This window comes from Squalius cephalus (genome assembly GCF_949319135.1).
Source record: "Squalius cephalus genome assembly, chromosome: 18".
NCBI classification, from domain to species: domain Eukaryota; kingdom Metazoa; phylum Chordata; class Actinopteri; order Cypriniformes; family Leuciscidae; genus Squalius; species Squalius cephalus.
This window is the reverse complement of record NC_137139.1, coordinates 31,928,057-31,945,302: the sequence shown is the minus strand read 5'-3', so window position 1 is coordinate 31,945,302 and position 17,246 is coordinate 31,928,057. Positions and strand designations below refer to the sequence as shown.

At 36.0% G+C, this 17,246-nt stretch overlaps 1 protein-coding gene across 1 annotated transcript in view; it reads left to right on the top strand.

Annotated features, from left to right (window-relative positions):
* The window catches only part of itchb (itchy E3 ubiquitin protein ligase b), a 33,158-nt gene extending 16,533 nt beyond the window's left edge, over positions 1–16,625 (top strand). Inside the window, exons 11-24 of the mRNA XM_079850015.1 lie at positions 837–909; positions 1,266–1,350; positions 1,807–1,935; positions 4,582–4,654; positions 4,821–4,892; positions 5,073–5,161; positions 6,478–6,637; positions 6,763–6,896; positions 8,244–8,384; positions 10,340–10,460; positions 11,627–11,731; positions 11,823–11,919; positions 14,560–14,632; positions 15,623–16,625. Coding sequence (XP_079706141.1) covers positions 837–909; positions 1,266–1,350; positions 1,807–1,935; positions 4,582–4,654; positions 4,821–4,892; positions 5,073–5,161; positions 6,478–6,637; positions 6,763–6,896; positions 8,244–8,384; positions 10,340–10,460; positions 11,627–11,731; positions 11,823–11,919; positions 14,560–14,632; positions 15,623–15,722 — 1,452 coding nt within the window. The 3' untranslated portion in view covers positions 15,723–16,625. The remainder of the gene's footprint in view (positions 1–836; positions 910–1,265; positions 1,351–1,806; positions 1,936–4,581; positions 4,655–4,820; positions 4,893–5,072; positions 5,162–6,477; positions 6,638–6,762; positions 6,897–8,243; positions 8,385–10,339; positions 10,461–11,626; positions 11,732–11,822; positions 11,920–14,559; positions 14,633–15,622) is intronic.
* Positions 16,626–17,246: the final 621 nt, after the last annotated feature.

Genomic DNA, 17,246 nt, shown 5'->3' with positions numbered 1-17,246 from the left:
TCGCCCTCTATCCGCTATAACCGCACTGTGGAAGTTTGCCAGATCGGGGAGCGGATCTGTAGTTCGAATTAGACATAAGAAACTACAAATTTGACTTGCTTTACGGCAAGCGTTACAATAGCAAAAAAATAGCAAGCAATGTCATTATTTCGTTTTTTCTTCGTTTCTGATATTGCAATACATCATACTTTCATAAAATCATGCAACATACTCTACCGTGTCCGTGGACATCGTTATTTCCAAAGCCGGTGCTGGATAAACAAATAGCGTGCGTGCAACGGTAGGCTAAATTATTTACGACAGCGATAATGGACAATTCCACTTCCAACCTGTAGGGGGACCGAAGAGGAAAAGTGCTTTAATGGTTCAGCATACAAAGACATTTTGGACAGTGCTATGCCTCCAACTTTTTGGGAAAGTCCCTTTTTTATTCCAGCATGGCCATGCTCCAGTGCACAAAGCAAAGTCCATAAAGACACGGTTGGATGAGTTTGGTGTGGAGGAACTTGAGTGGTTCACATTGAGCCCTGATATCAACCACATCGGACACCTTTGGGATGAACTGGAACGGGGATTGCTAGACAGGCCATCGCGTCCAACATCAGTGCCTGACCTCACAAAATGCTCTACTGGATGAATGAGCAAAAATTCCTGAGGAAACGCACCAAAATCTTGTGCAAAGCTTTCCCAGAAGTGAAAGCTGTTATAGCTATAAAGGGGGAACGAAATGTCTATATATTCTGTTGATATAAAGTTCTTGTGTCTCAATGCTTTTTTCCATATAATGTATGTTTTATACAGTTAGCCATAATGTTTTCTTTTGTGTTACTCTGTAGCTACAGGATCAGGCTACCCAGGCCACCCAGAACAAGGAGTTTGACCCGCTGGGACCTCTGCCACACGGATGGGGTAAGAAAGCGACAAACCCTCATTTCATCACCAGGAGAAACTGCTGTGAAAACTGTTTCTCCTGTGTAACATGCTGGAGTAGCAGCCACTTTTTATTGTTCTGGTAACCTTATTATCCGCACCTGCAAAGCGGCACTAAAATTAGCCACTACATCCTTCAGTGTCCCAATTTAACAAACGAGAACCGATTGCTCCGTGCAAAAACCAGCTGGTGAAAATAGCTCAGATGCTGAAAATAGCTTTGAGTGATTTGTTTGAGGGAAAAGTTTGCAGAGGTTTAATCACATCTTGGCTCCATTATTTCTTACGGTCCTCCTGGTATCATCTTCTCTCTCTCTCTCTTTTTTTTTTCTCAGAGAAGAGAACAGACTCTAATGGCAGAGTTTACTTCGTTCATCACCCGACCCGAGCGACGCAGTGGGAGGATCCGCGCACTCAAGGGTCAGATCCTCTTAATCTTTGTCCTCTGAACGGTTAATACTCACTAATGAATAGCTGAAGCCTCTTCTAAAGCAATACGTTGCATGCATGGTGTTTAAAACCCTCTAAAATGCCAAAGTACAGAAAGACACAGTAAAGACATTAATGACCTTCACTGTAAAATAACAACTCATTCGACAACTCGTACATCGCCTGCTTTGATGCAGAGCTCAGAGACATGACTGAGATATGCGAGTTAATGTTCCACAAAATGTGGACGTTGTCCTGTAGTTTCTGTCTGAAGTGTGAATATGTTCATTAATAATACATTGTTTCGGTTTATGATCTTCATTTTATTCTTATTTGTTAGTGAGGAGAAGTGAAGTATTGATTTATACAAGTAATTATTGACCATCTTCTTTTCCTAAACTGTTGCTTATTAAAGTGTTATCATGGCTGTGTTTCTGTGTTGTGCAGTTTGCTAAATGAGAAGGCACTGCCTGAAGGTTGGGAGATGAGGTTTACGGTCGATGGCATCCCTTACTTCGTTGATCACAACCGGAGAACCACCACTTACATCGACCCACGGACTGGAAAGTCCTCCCTGTAAGTGCAAATCTCGATCAAACACTCGCTCATAGATGCTCATGAAATCTGTGTTGAAATTAGGACTTTCAAAGTTGACGCATGCGATTTAATTCAAAATCCTTAACAATTTAATGCAAAAAATGCACACAAAATGACTGAAGCATGCAAAATTGCGTCATTAATGTCATTTACGTCACGCAGTTAAATGATCTTAGATGTCAGGAGTTTATCAGACTGTCTTATTTAACTCGATTTCCGTTCTCTGTTTGCGATAAGATCATTTTAAGTCACTAAACTCTGGGAAAGTGCACACTGATCCAGTTAGCGAATTCATTCAAACAAATCAGTCCAGAACAGCACTACTGCAAGAAAACCAGGCTTATCACATCAGGCGTGGCAGAAAGAACAGTGACTCGTGACCAAAAACACGAGCTCTGTCATATTTTGTTATTGTTTTGTGAAAAATACAGACTAAACTGAACGTCAAAACCGCTGTATGGCCAAATGATACGCTAGCTACTTTTCTCGGCTGTATAAAGCCATTTTAAAAGGGTGGTTGATTATGATTTAAATTTTCTAACTTTAGTTAGTGTGTAATGTTGCTGTTTGAGCATAAACAACATCTGCTAAGTTACAATGCTCAAAGTTCAAAGCAAAGGGAGATATTTGCTTTTAAAGAAATCACTTTTTAAGGACTACAACAAACGGCTGGTATAGAGACTACACGACATTCCTCCCGGGTTAGAGACATCACCAACCCTAGAATTTACATAAACCCCGCCCCCGGGAACGCAATTTATAGATTATCAAGACAGAATATGCTAATCAATGACTAGAAGATAACTACACATCAGCTTCATAAATTCATCAACTAACCGTACAGAAATGTCCTGTTGCTTCTACATGTCACTTCTTCTTGAGTCTCTCCATCATTGTCTGACTCCGGTTTGAACATAAAAGGCTAAAAGTTTTTGAAATTTTCAGTACATGTCTGTGTGAGTGCAAGTTGTTGAAGCTCCGCCTCCTGTGCCGGGAGCAGCAGCTCATTTGCATTTAAAGGAACAGACACAAACCCTAATTCTAACCCCACACACAAAACAGTGCGTTTTTACTCGCTCTCAAAAATTGACAATTTTAACATGCTATATAAATATATCTGTGGGGTATTTTGAGTTAAAACGTCACATACACACTCTGGGGACATCAAAGACTTATTTTACATCTTGTGAAAAGGGCATTATACCACCCCTTTAATATTATTTATATATATATATATATATATATATATATATATATATATATATATATATATATATATATATATATATATATATATATATATATATATATATATATATATATATATATATATATATATATATATATATATATAAATTATTAACTGAGTGTTTACTTGTCTTTAATAATGCTTGAAATTTATATTAGTTAGGCTAGTTGTATTGTTAAACCACAGGCAAAAGTTCCTTGTGTACAAGTTCTTTAGCCTGTTGATTTTTGTTCATGATATTTAGCTACAATTAAATGTTTTGCAATAAGACTTAAAATAAATGTGAATATCTACTTTGTTTTTTTTTTTTACCTTACTGGAATCGATAAGAATCGTAATTGTTAAAATTCAAACGATACCCAACCCTAATCATGATTAATGAAAAATGAAAAATGTAATTTATGACCTTGAAGCTGGCCTGAGAGATTCATACTGCATGTTCACTTGATTTAGCTTGGAGATGCACAATGATCTCTTTCAGGCAGGACCGTGTGTTCATCAGACCTCAGATGCGTAACAGGAAAAACGGGTTTGTGTGTGTGAAACTCAATTCGATTGTAATCTTCCGTGATGAGTCAGCTCAGAGAGTGCAAACACACCTCTCGCTGTCGAGCTTGAGAATGTGTGTGTTGATTTACATAAAATGTTTTTAAGGTGCAAAGCGATCCTCTATGTCAGAGGAATGTGAGACATGCTTTTGATGACAAGATATTCTCATAAAAACAAACAGCGTTACCCGTCACGAGCGTCAGAATAAAGGCTCAGCATCTAGATAAGACTGTTAGAAGGACTTTTTCACCATGTGAATGAGTGTTTCAGCTGTTCTGGGTTCAGTTCCAGAACATTGATGAAGAACTCAGGCAGGATTAGCAGGCAAAGCAATTTTACTGAACTCATTTTCATATTTTGACCTTGAATTGGTGATAGAGACTGCAAAACACTTCTGTGAATGTGTATCTTTTCACATTATAATAAATAAAGATATTGAAAATGTTAAAGTTACAATACACTTAGTAGCAGCACTGATGATTCAGCAAGTCATTTGTTTCTCAGTGCTTGTTTACTATTATTTGTGATTAGTTTAACTTGTGAAATCCACTTGACTCAAATGGATGACTTCACTGTATGTTAATTTTTGTGTGCAAACCAGTGAGGACTACAGAATAGAAACATGAAATGTTTTTTTGTTACTAAAGAAAGTCTAATAAAAATGTATTTTTTTGCATTACTGCTATAGATTTAGTAGTATGTTGACTCTACAGATCAATACTTGTATGCAGATTGAAACTAGGACAAACATATAAAGCAGTTTTAACAGACTTTTACCCTTGAATCTCTTTGTATAATAAGCGATCTCACTCTTTCCTTCCCCTCAGTGAGAACGGTCCTCAAATCACATACGTACGAGACTTCAAAGCCAAAGTTCAGTACTTCAGATTCTGGTGTCAGGTGAGGGTTTCCTTTAATATTCCATATTTCATACAAATGTGTTGTTATGGATGGATAAATACTAGCTAACATCTGAAGATGTTCAAAATAATATTTATGATAATGCAAAATAGTTTTAGTTCTATTTAAATCACTTTTTTGTTTTGTTTTTAATTTTTCCTCATAGCAATTAGCGATGCCACAGCACATAAAGATCAACGTCAGCCGCAAAACACTGTTTGAAGACTCGTTCCAGCAGGTACTGCAGTACAACTTCAAAATATACCATGGCTATGATGTTTCTTCATTAGTAGCTCTAGCCTTTTTAAACCGGATCCCAGTGGATCCCTGATCCAGGAACAGGTTTAAGTTTCTCAGACACAGTTAGCGTGAGAGTCTCTGAGATGTGAAGTGACGTTGTTGTGGTGTCTCCCGTCAGATCATGAGTTTCAGCGCTCAGGATCTGCGCCGCCGGCTGTGGATCATCTTCCCCGGGGAGGAGGGGCTCGACTATGGAGGCGTGGCAAGGCAGGTTTCATATTTCTATCTTTCTAGAGAAGAAATACCTAATCAAACCATTCTGTGGCTGCAGACAAATATTTTAGATATTTTAGCTTAAGACTATGTCTACAATGAAAGTGTACACATAATGTTTATATGTTGTGTATGTGTGTGTACACATATATGAATGTATATATAAAATATGTAAGTCTTCTCTGACTGACTGACTCACTCATAAAGATTTTTTGCCGCCATCTAATGGCGTAATGTAACTTCTGTTGCTGTTCATGGTAAGAGACTGTTTTTTTTGCATGGGAAAAAAAGCTTTTAGTGATTTTACTTCATGAAATTCTTTGAGTAGAAAGTTCAAAAGAAAAGCATTTATTTTAAATAGAATCTTTTGTAACATTATAAATGTCTTTACTGTCTCTTTTGATCACTTTAATGCATTCTTGCTAAAAATGTAATTCTTTCCAAAAAAAAAAATCTTACTGACCCCAAACTTTTGAATGCTAGTGTAAAATATTACAAAATATTTCAGAAAAAAGGCTTCTTATTTATTTCATAATCTGAAATATTTCTTGAGCATCAAATCATCATATTAGAGTGATTTCTGAGGGATCATGTGACACTGAAGACTGGAGTAATGATGCTGGAAATTCAGCTTTGATCACAGGAATAAATTATATTTATAAATTATATATTACCTTATATAATTATATTTTACCATATATTCACACAGAAAACAGTTATTTTAAATTGTAATATTTTACTATATATATAATATATATGAAGAGTTCAGATGCAAAAGCCTCTAAGTGCCAGCTGAAATTTTCTTCTAGAATGATCATTTTTATCAAGCTCGTATATTTAAGTTCAGTAATTTCACTTAAATGGAAATGAAAATGACCTATTAATTGTCATTTAAGTGGCTCTTAGAGGCTTTTGCATCTGAACTCTTCATATATATATGAAGATATATATATATATATATATATATATATATATATATATATATATATATATATATATATATATATATATATATATATATATATATATATATATATATATATATATATATATATATATATATATATATATATATATATATATATATTAGTATTTTTAATTAAATAAAAGCAGCCTTAGTGATGAGCATAAGAGACTTCTTTTGAAAACATAAAAAAATCTTACGATCCCAAACTTTTTAATGGCTATATATATAAATATAAATATATATATATATATATATATATATAAGTGATTTAGTTTGAAAGCATCAAACTTGTGTTTAGACCTCTTGTAATACTTTAAAATAATGTGTTGTGTGTTTGGTGCAGGGAATGGTTCTTCCTGTTATCTCACGAGGTGTTGAACCCCATGTACTGCCTGTTCGAGTACGCTGGCAAAGACAACTACTGCCTCCAGATAAACCCCGCGTCCTACATCAACCCCGACCACCTCAAATACTTCAAGTTCATTGGACGCTTCATCGCCATGGTAATCTTGTTTTGCCATATTTGCTCATTAATTGTATTCCAAGTGGTGAGATTATAACAATTTTTACTGGATTTGGAAAAATCTCTGGTGTTACTGAACATGTTATTTTCTTCTGATTCCTGTAGGCCTTGTTTCATGGGAAATTCATCGACACGGGCTTCTCGTTGCCGTTCTACAAGCGCATCCTGAACAAGCCCTGGGCTCTGAAAGACCTGGAGTCCATTGACCCCGAGTTTTACAACTCCCTCATCTGGATCAAGTCAGTTTACCTGCTTTACCGTACTCATAATTACTAATAAGCATAATGCATTACAGTCTGTATGTGCTACCACGGAACTTCAATTATAGTTCTGACTGATTACCATATTTAAGTATGATTGATATTTACTTCAAAGAACACCTATAATGCATTAAAGTCTGTGACTGATTACCATAAAGAACACCTATAATGCATTTGGGTATTCTGTTTTTTTAAATATATACACATTCATATTAAAATAAGTTCTAAGATTATTTACTTTAGACTATATACTGACAATAAATGAATACCATCCATTCATATGACCACCAGAAATGATTGTATCCACCTTATTCCTGACGATCTACTGCGTTTTGAATTATGGGTGGCACTTCCGGTTTGGGGAACTTCTATTCAAAAAGACTGAAACAAATCATTTCAAATCATAAGGTTGCCCTACAAATAAAGCTGAACGTCAGTCTGACTGGATGAGCTGTCAATTTCCCTTCATGATTTATTTTCAGACATCATGAGAATAACTTTATACTTGGTATTTTAAATGTTATAACAAGAATATCTATGGCAAGAGCTCTTTTCAGTCGCTGCTTTCTTTTCCTCGTGATTATTTTCTTCTTTCCCCGTGCAATCTGCTGTAAAAGTATGAAAAAGGACAACATATACTGCACATTTGTGGTCTGTTCTCCCGAATTAATGTATGATTTGTCCCATTGATAATTCACTGGAATGCACAAAGAATCTTTTGTTTTTCTCCCTCAAATCCTCACGTCTCTTTCCAGGTTTGTTTTCACAGGTAAATGCAATTTATAATCTGTCAAAATGAGGGAAATCACTTTGAAATAGTATCACGTAAAGTTAATGAACATTTTTGAGGAAGGCAACATATGTTACATAATAGATATTCCTACAGTGATATTTAACACGTTATGAACGAATCACGCTTTTGGGGTTATTTGGTCTGTTGAAAGTACCTTATCGATGCTTTTACACTTTGAAATGTCCTTTTAATGTTCGATTGTTGAAGGATGAGTAGAATAATGTCATCTCATTGTGACACTTTCTTTTTTTTTTTTTACGTATTATTGCGTTCATAGAGTGAGCGTTTCACTGATTGTTTACAGCTTAACGGAAGTTACACCCATAATCCGTGCAAAGCGTCATGGGGCGTAAGAATAATGTGGATATGGATACTTTTTGTTAGTGCCATGAGCTATTATGACTTCCTGAGTCTTTTCTTGTGTATGTATGGTGTGATTATAAACCCCACAGATGCTTCTCATGTCTCGCAGCTCAGCGTAACGTGATTTCAGTCACGAACGCCTCTCAAAGTGTGTGTGTGTGTTGTGTTAGGGATAATAACATCGAGGAGTGTGGTCTGGAGATGTTCTTCTCGGTGGATAAGGAGATCCTGGGTGAGGTTTCCACTCACGAGCTGAAGCCGGACGGTGGGAACCTCCAGGTCACGGAGGAGAACAAGGAGGAGTACATCAGGTGCCGTCTCTCAATCAAACACTCTCTGCTAATGAAACCAAACCCCACACTGACACACATAAGGCCCTCTAGATGCTTCAGGAAAGCTGATTTTGTTGGTATTTTACAGGGTTATATTCAGGGCTTGACATTAACACCCGCCAACCCACCAAATGCGGGTGTATTTCAGCAGTGGCGAGTAACACAGTCCCTCCTACTAGACACTAGACGGGTGGAACTTTATATAATAAACATTTTTCAATTGTAGTCTCTTAAAAGGACTCTGAAATAATAAACTAAGTGCAATCTAGTGTTGTCAAAAATATAATTTTTTTTTTTTTTTATGAAACTCTTTCCCACATTTTTTTTTTTTTGGTGTTACAGGGCTTGAATTTCGCCGTGGGTTTGCACATATTGAGCTTAATTTCACTCATTCCCTCAGATTTTGTGCTCGCACCCAAAGTGTGCATGCATAAAGCCAAGTATATTGGCTGTATAAGACAGAATAATGGTCTTATAAAGCGACAGAAGCCTAATAAACCTGCTGACAAATTATGAGATAATATTAAAAATATCTATATGGCAGTTTTTTCCGATATTGGTATCAATGTCCAAATTGTGGCCAGTGAAAATGCTGAGTGGCTATCTTTGGAAAACCACTAGCCACAGTGGCCGGTGAGCAAAACAGCTAATGTCAAGCCCTGGTTATATTCATTATACTTGTAAAAATCCAGTTAGTGCTCATATGAAGGAGGAGCTGGTTTTGGATTTCCTTCATTTCAGTGCCGTCACACTAGGTCTGTTCCAACAACGGTTTAAAAAGCAATTCTTCACTGTTATTTACAACAGAATCTGCATTTTCATGAGTTTAAATAAAAGATTTTTCAAGAGATAGTTATAAAAAACAACTTTGTGCATCAAATCCACTCCTTTCCTGGGAAAAACTTTTTTATGAACAAATTTATGACAGCTGAATGTAACATTTGTGACAATTCTCTGCACAACATGTAATTTATTTAAGCCATTAAATAAACTTTATGAACTACTCAAAAAGCATTTCGAACGTCTCAGCACGTTTTATAATTACCGTGAAATGAAACCTAGTTCACCCCTCATGCATGTCATCACGTCCGTCAGAAACACAGGCTGAATGCCGGTTGGAATATTATATTAGAGCTAAAAACATGGACATAACATCACTGAATACTTGACAGGCTCAGTAATAAATAATTATTACCTTACGATCCACTGTTTTCAAATCCACATCGATGTCTGTCAAAAAATAATGTGCAGTTCACAGTAGTATTCACAAGAGCAGCATAACATGTCAGAGACGATAACATACATAATACATAATTGACTCTCATAAGCATAGATTCGAGAACCTGACAGGTGATTTTATAAAATGTAGTTGCACATGTAGTTATCTTCTCTGCAGTTTAAAAAGTTCCATCAGGCTCATATTTTGGCTGGTCAGAGTCCAGATTTGAACCATATAGAGAATATTTGGTCACATTAAACTCAGACGAACTGAGACATTTTTCAACTACTCAAGAACTGTCTGAAGCCATTACCATTGAGTGGAACAACACTGACTCTTCTGTAAAATACTGTCTGCAAGTTAGTGAAGGCTATTCCATGCTTTATCTTTATCTACAGTATTTATGCAATTCTTGCCAATTTCCTGACCAGTGATTTGTGATTAAAATGGTTAAGACCATTAAAAAATTCTAAATATTTTGCTTTTTTTGGTTTGTCCCATTTTTTTTTTTTTGCCCAGGAAAGTGTGTCTGTATTTATATATTTATATATTATTTGCCTGTAAAGTATGTTTCAAAACCAGGTTCTGTATAAGATGGTGTCTTTGAAGGTAGATGCCTATGTAGACCAGGATTGGAGACTGGGATTGGGATTGGACCGACGCTGCTGTGTGTGTGTTTGTTGGTAGTAAATGTCCTGTTGTTCGTTCTGTCCAGGCTGGTGGCGGAGTGGCGGCTGTCTCGCGGTGTCGAGGAACAAACTCAAGCATTCTTTGAAGGATTTAATGAGGTTCTTCCGCAGCAGTACCTGCAGTATTTCGATGCCAAAGAGTTGGAGGTGAGAGATGCTGATTTAAAATCTGATAAATCCCACAAGCCTAAATAAATAAAGCTTAAAGGGGACCTATTGTGCCCTTTTTCAAAGTCTTGATTTTGCTTTTCTCTACTAGAACAGGTTTACATCCCTGAAAGTTCAAAAAACACATTATTTTCCTCATATTCTCCATTTTTGCAGCTCCTCTCTTCCCAGTCTGTCAGTAACGCTCTGTTTACTTCCTGTCTCTATGAAGCCCCTCCTTCTGAAAAGCACACTGTGCTCTGATTGGACGGTTGGATCAGTGTGTTGTGATTGGTCAAGCACTTCGAGTGTGTTTGGGAAATGTCCCGGCCCTTTCCATAACCACCAGTTTCAACACACTACTAACTCAACCAGGCCCTCGCCCCTTTATTCTGTATATTAATTATTTAAATGAGGAATATTGTGACGTGTTCGTTCCCGGAAGAAAACTTGTTTCAGGGAGTTCAGAAACATTGACACTGATATAGAAAATAACTCTGATCTTTTTCATGCTCAAACAGCAACATTACACACTAAAGAAAGATGTGAAAAAGCATAATATTACTCCCGTTTTGGAGTCTTTGCACTGGCTTCCCATCAGGTTTAGGGTGGACTTCAAAATTTTGATGCTTACTTACAAGGCACTGCATGGTTTAGCACCTCAATACTTGACCGAGCTTTTAACTCCATATACTCCAAAACGTGATCTTCGTTCTTCGGAATCTGGTCTTTTAACTGTTCCCTCAACTCGTTTAAAATCAATGGGAGACAGGGCTTTTTCTTCATTAGCTCCAAAACTTTGGAATTCTCTACCGATTGAGATTAGGCAAGCTAAATCTTTTGGTATTTTCAAATCACAGCTTAAAACTCATTTTTTTTAGGTTTGCTTTTAATTGATTTATTGTCTTTTATGTTTATTTTACAGTGTATTATGTCTCTTTGTGTGCTGTATTTTTGTTGTTTTAATTGTTTCTGTACAGCGCTTTGAGATGTACATTTAAAGGCGCTATAGAAAATAAAGGTTATTATTATTATTATTATTATAATGCGTCCTCTTTAAGCATATATTAAGCTTAACAAAATGCAGTGACATTAGAATATATTCAAGTGTGCAAATAGTTTTCTGCTGCATGTATTCAGTATTAACAGTGTTGTTTGTGTGGTAGGTGATGTTGTGTGGAATGCAAGAAATCGATCTGAGTGACTGGCAGAGAAACACGATTTACAGACACTACACCACCTCCAGTAAACAGATCCTGTGGTTCTGGCAGGTACTGACACACAACCCTCTCCGTGAACTGTTTTAAAGGAGGAATCTTTTAGATTGCATCAAGTTTTGAGACACTCCATCTTTCTCTGTAGTTTATTAAAGAGATGGACAATGAGAAGCGCATGAGACTGTTGCAGTTCGTCACCGGTACCTGTCGTCTGCCCGTCGGAGGATTTGCAGACCTGATGGGTGAGTTATTATTATTATTATTATTATTTACAATACAGAGTGTTTCAAAGCAGCTTTAGAGTGATAGATAGCAGAAAAATAATGCAACAAATTTTGTTTTGGCTGCACAACAGATCTAGAAGAAAATAGTGTCATAGTCCAGCTGAAGGAAGTTCAGTGATGGTTCATTTTTGTTGTAAAAAAGTTATTAATTTAGTTCATTTATATTTATACATATATACAGCTGTTCTGGAGAAAACAGTGATGTTTTATTCACATAACAACATGAAATAGCATGCACTATGCATTTAACTTCCATAATGTGGGTTAAAGCAAGACACTACAGGTGAATAAGGTAAAAAAAAAAAAAAAAAAATGAATAGACATAACTCTATTTTCCCCAGTAATTCATTATAGTACATAAAGACAGTTGTTATATATTACAAGTTTTCTGAAATGTTATGTTTAAATAATAAACATAATACAAATATGCACTAACTTGCATACATTTTTAGAACATAAATATGAACACTGGATAAAGACATGTTCAAAATTCTTCTTTCATTTTGTTGACATATTAGAGTTAAAGGAACACGCCGACTTTTTGGGACTTCAGTGGTAAAAAGCACCGTTGTTACTTCCGTCAACAAAACCAACGTGACTAGCTAGTAGCGAGCAAATCACTCCGCAGAAGTAGCAGTGCTTCGTCTTCTGAGAATATAGTTCCCAGTATGTGTACGGTTAGAAGATGGCCGTGTGTCATGTGACCTTGTTATTTGTACACGCTGTGACTATACAAATCACAACATGTAAATAGGAAAATGTTGGCGTTATTTTGTCACTTATTGGGAGCAGTATGCTAGCTGGAGCCGTTCACCTCCAGTCTTTGTGCTAAGCTAGGCTAGCGGTGTGTGCGTCAGACAGAGTTACGGCACTCACGGAGATGAGAAGGGTGTGTGTGGACTGATCTAACTCTGGGGGATACGGTGAATAAGCTAAAGTCCCAAAAACTCGGCGTGTTCCTTTAAATATATTTACTGAGGGGATTTTGGATATCTCTTTTTATCACTCCATAAATCAGAAAATACTGTAAAAAATACTTTTTCACCATGTTTTTAGGAATAAAATGTTGTATAAAACCAGTGTGAATGATATACGAACAAACCCGTCAGTAAAAACCTTTAGAATATAGATAGGAATAAATCTGTAAAGTTTGGTGTATATAAGTGCTGCTGAAGTGGAGGAAAACACTTTAATGATATGTATTGTAATTGAAATCTACTGACGCAAATAGATAAAGTGCAATCAAATAAAAACTCAAATGTATATTTTGGATGTTTTCTTTCTAGTCGTCTGAATTAAAACATAAGCAAATTAGCCCAAAACAAAATCTCAAAACTGACCAGTGCATTGAAATAAAAAAACAGTGGTTTTGCCTGTATTGTCTTTCCTTAAACAGAATAATCACTGGGAAATCATGTAGGATGGGACAAGATTTGATTAGATCATACATGTTAGGCTGTTATGATTATAATTGGTTTAATATTATTTTGTCCTGCACACGTAGCCTCGCTTACGTCAGCCGAGAAGAAACTTTTGATGAATGATGATGGTGAAAAGCATGTATTAGGAATAGGGATGCAACGGTACACGGTAAAATACCGGACCGTTCGGTCAGCCCTGCACGGGACAATCTACCCTCGTGTCCCGCGGTACTTCGGTTTTGCCATTGAGTTCGCGCTGATCCTTTTAGTTTTTGCTTTAGGCGCCGTTCACATATCGCGCCTAAAAACGCGTAGAAAACGCTATAGGCGCGCCGCGTTCTCCTTTTTCCAAAGCGCTAGGGCGGTTGCCTCCGGAGGCGTCGGTCGTTGCTAAAGCAACCATCAGCTGCACTCTGTTTGGTTCTTGTCACGTGACCTACGGTGCGCTTGCGGCATTCTGAAAAGTTGAGAATTTTCTGCTGGGGACATCGTTAGTGCCAACCGGTCTCGCCTTGCACCAGACAGTGTTGATAGACTCCTCTTTTTGCACAAAAATCTCTCAATAGTGGATGAGTAAATAACATTGCACTTTGTATCCTGAATGCAGTATTTTTTCATTATATTATTTTGCTCTGCTTTTTTTTATTCAAAGCACAAGCTAATTTATGTTTGTTAAAGGTAAAAGTGCACTTTTTCTTTCACATTGATCACTTCATATACCAGTTATCAAGGTTTGGAATTGGGATCCACTTGAATATTTTGAAGTGTGTTTGTTTACATTTTGTATTTCATATAAGTGATAGTTGAAGAGGTTGTATTACTTAGTGTTGTTCAGTACAGACTAGAGTGTTAATTTATTCCATACATTGATGTTCTTCCTACTGTGACATTCTGTTTATGCTCATAAGAAAAATAAAACATATTTTTGGGATGAAATAGCAGTCTCTTTCTGCACAAAACATGTACCGAAACCGAACCGAGACCGTGGCCCAAAAACCGAGGTACGGACCGTACCGTGGGCTATCTGTACCGTTGCACCCCTAATTAGGAATGTGATTAGCATCAGTTCTGTGTATTTTGCGATGGATCCCAGGAAACTGCTCTGGGTCCTGTTACTCTAAAGCGTGGAGATTAGCTTGAGCTTTATGAGTGATGTTCTTGATCTGCTTGTTCTCAGGGAGTAACGGAGCGCAGAAGTTCTGCATCGAGAAGGTCGGGAAAGAGAACTGGCTTCCCCGAAGCCACACATGGTACATAAACTCACTTCACACACACATCATACTCATCACACCTCTCTTGATGTGATCTGTTTTCAATAGTTGTGTTGTTTGTTTCTGTGTATTTAAGCTTTAGCTGTGTGTGTTTGTGTTTTTAACGTAGTAGTTTAATGGTTGCATCAACTGTCTATATACATCATTTTTTAACGATTTGGAAAATGAATTAATCAGTAGGCAAAAACATTTTTAATAATAATAATAATAATAATTATGATTATTAATCAGAAATTAATATGAATAAAATATAATTAATTTAGGATTATATTTTTATTAACAACAATTAATAATATGATATAATAATAATAATAATAATTATTATTATTATTATTATTATTGTGGTTGTTATTGTTATTATTGGAATAATATTTTTATAATTATTTATATATTTTTATAATTATATATTTATCCTAGTGCTTTATTATGATGTATATGGTAACACTTTACAATACGTTTCCATTAGTTAACTTTGGTTAATGTATGAATTAATATTAACTTTATTAACGTTATTTAATAAAAGTTCAACTGTTTTTACTGTTAGTTAATGTTAGCCCTGGTCCATTAAATAATATAAATTATATTAATATATTAAAATAATAACAGATACAACCTTTCATTTTAATAATGTATAAAAATTCAAAAAATGCCAAAATTTGTTAGATCATGTTAACTAATGACAACTTAATTGTAAAGTGTTACTAGTTATCATTTTTATTAATTTAATTATTCAATGGTTATCTAAATTCTGAAATGTAATTTGTTGTAAATCTTAAAGATTTTTCTTTTACTATATTTTTTAAATGAATAAATTGATAACTTATTCCTCATTGTTTTTTAGTGACACTCCTAGCGCTTCATATACTTGTGTGATATGTATTCATACTAAACTGCATATAATAATCTTAAAATCAATAACCTGTTATATCGCAGCTGTAAATAAACGTTCCTGCTTTTCTTTTGCTTCAGTTTCAATCGTCTGGATCTTCCGCCGTACCGAAGCTACGAGCAGCTGAAGGAGAAGCTGATGTTTGCCATCGAGGAGACGGAAGGGTTCGGACAGGAGTGAGACGCTCTCACACACACACACACGCGCACACACACACACACACACACTAGTTTAACTGAGAGGACAGACCATGACTTGATGATCCGGCACACCGGTGCATTATGGGAATATGGGGGTTTCTGCACTCACCTGTCACTTGGTATTCATTTTTCTATTCCCCACGAGACGAAGAGGGCTTTATGCAAGCGTGTAAGATACGTGACTTTGATGTTTCTACATGTGATGAATCCAGCAAGACTTTTCTCCACGACTCCAGGAGAAAGACGTAACGATTCACGAGAGCTCTGTGAATGTGTGTTTTTATGTTTGCAACCCTTCGACGGGTCTCCTCCTCGTGCCTTTTTTCCTCACTGTCATCCAAGAACAGCTGGGTTGATGAAGCGGAGCTCTCTGGAAGCACTCGAGCGCCGCTCCAGATCCTGATCGCTCGTCGCGCATTCATTCATTTCAAACTGTCAAGAAATGCCCGTTTTCATCCCAAAATCAAAATATTTTTTTTTTTATATTTTGCATTTGCGAAATTTAAAACAAATTCATGACCAAATCTCATTGTAATATGGAATCAAATATTTTCCATGTGTTCCTGTTACGGTAAAGTGCCGATCTTGTGCTGATCTAAATAAAAAAACGAAAATAAATATTTAACCAAATTAATACATATTTTAAATAATTCAATAACAACAGAATGTTTTTTTACAGAAATGTTGTGTGTTAAATGTTTGATTGCCATGAAAAATTTAAATAATGGGGCAATGCCAAAAATATTAATGATCCTATTCTCTCGCTCTCTCGCTCTCTCTCGCTCTCTCTCTCTCTCGCTCTCTCTCTCGCTCGCTCGCTCTCTCTCGCTCTCTCTCTCTCTCTCTCTCGCTCTCTCTCTCTCTCTCTCTAATATATATATATATATAAACACACACACACACACACACACACATACACACACATATATATATATATATATATATATATATATATATATATATATAAATTAAAACATCTATTAATACAGAAACAACAAAAGATATAATTAACTGGCCTAACCATCTTTTGGGGGTGAGAATACTAACGTGCCTAAGACTTTTGCACCGTGTGTTTGTGTGTATATGTGTATGTATGTATTTGTGTGTTTGTATTAATAGATGTTTTATTTCTCACACGCACACACACACACACACATATATATATATATATATATATATATATATATATGATTGTTTTTTTGTTTTTTTTAAATGTGTATCTTGATTTTGTGGTGAAATATGGCCTTGACATTTCTAAAATGATAAAATGTACTAAAAGTTCCTGTTTTGGAATCAGAGCCTGGAGTTCTTGTACTTGGTCTCTGGTGTGTTTACTTTCACGCTCTGGTTCTTTAGCTCACATTCACATTACTGAATTATGAAATGAAATTACTCTGAAATTGTGTCATTTTTGACGTGCAACAGACGTGGCTCACGCCTCGAATCCCTGAAGCGATAATGTGAGTTAATTTTGGGACTAAAACTGGGAGAGGGCAGTATTTAT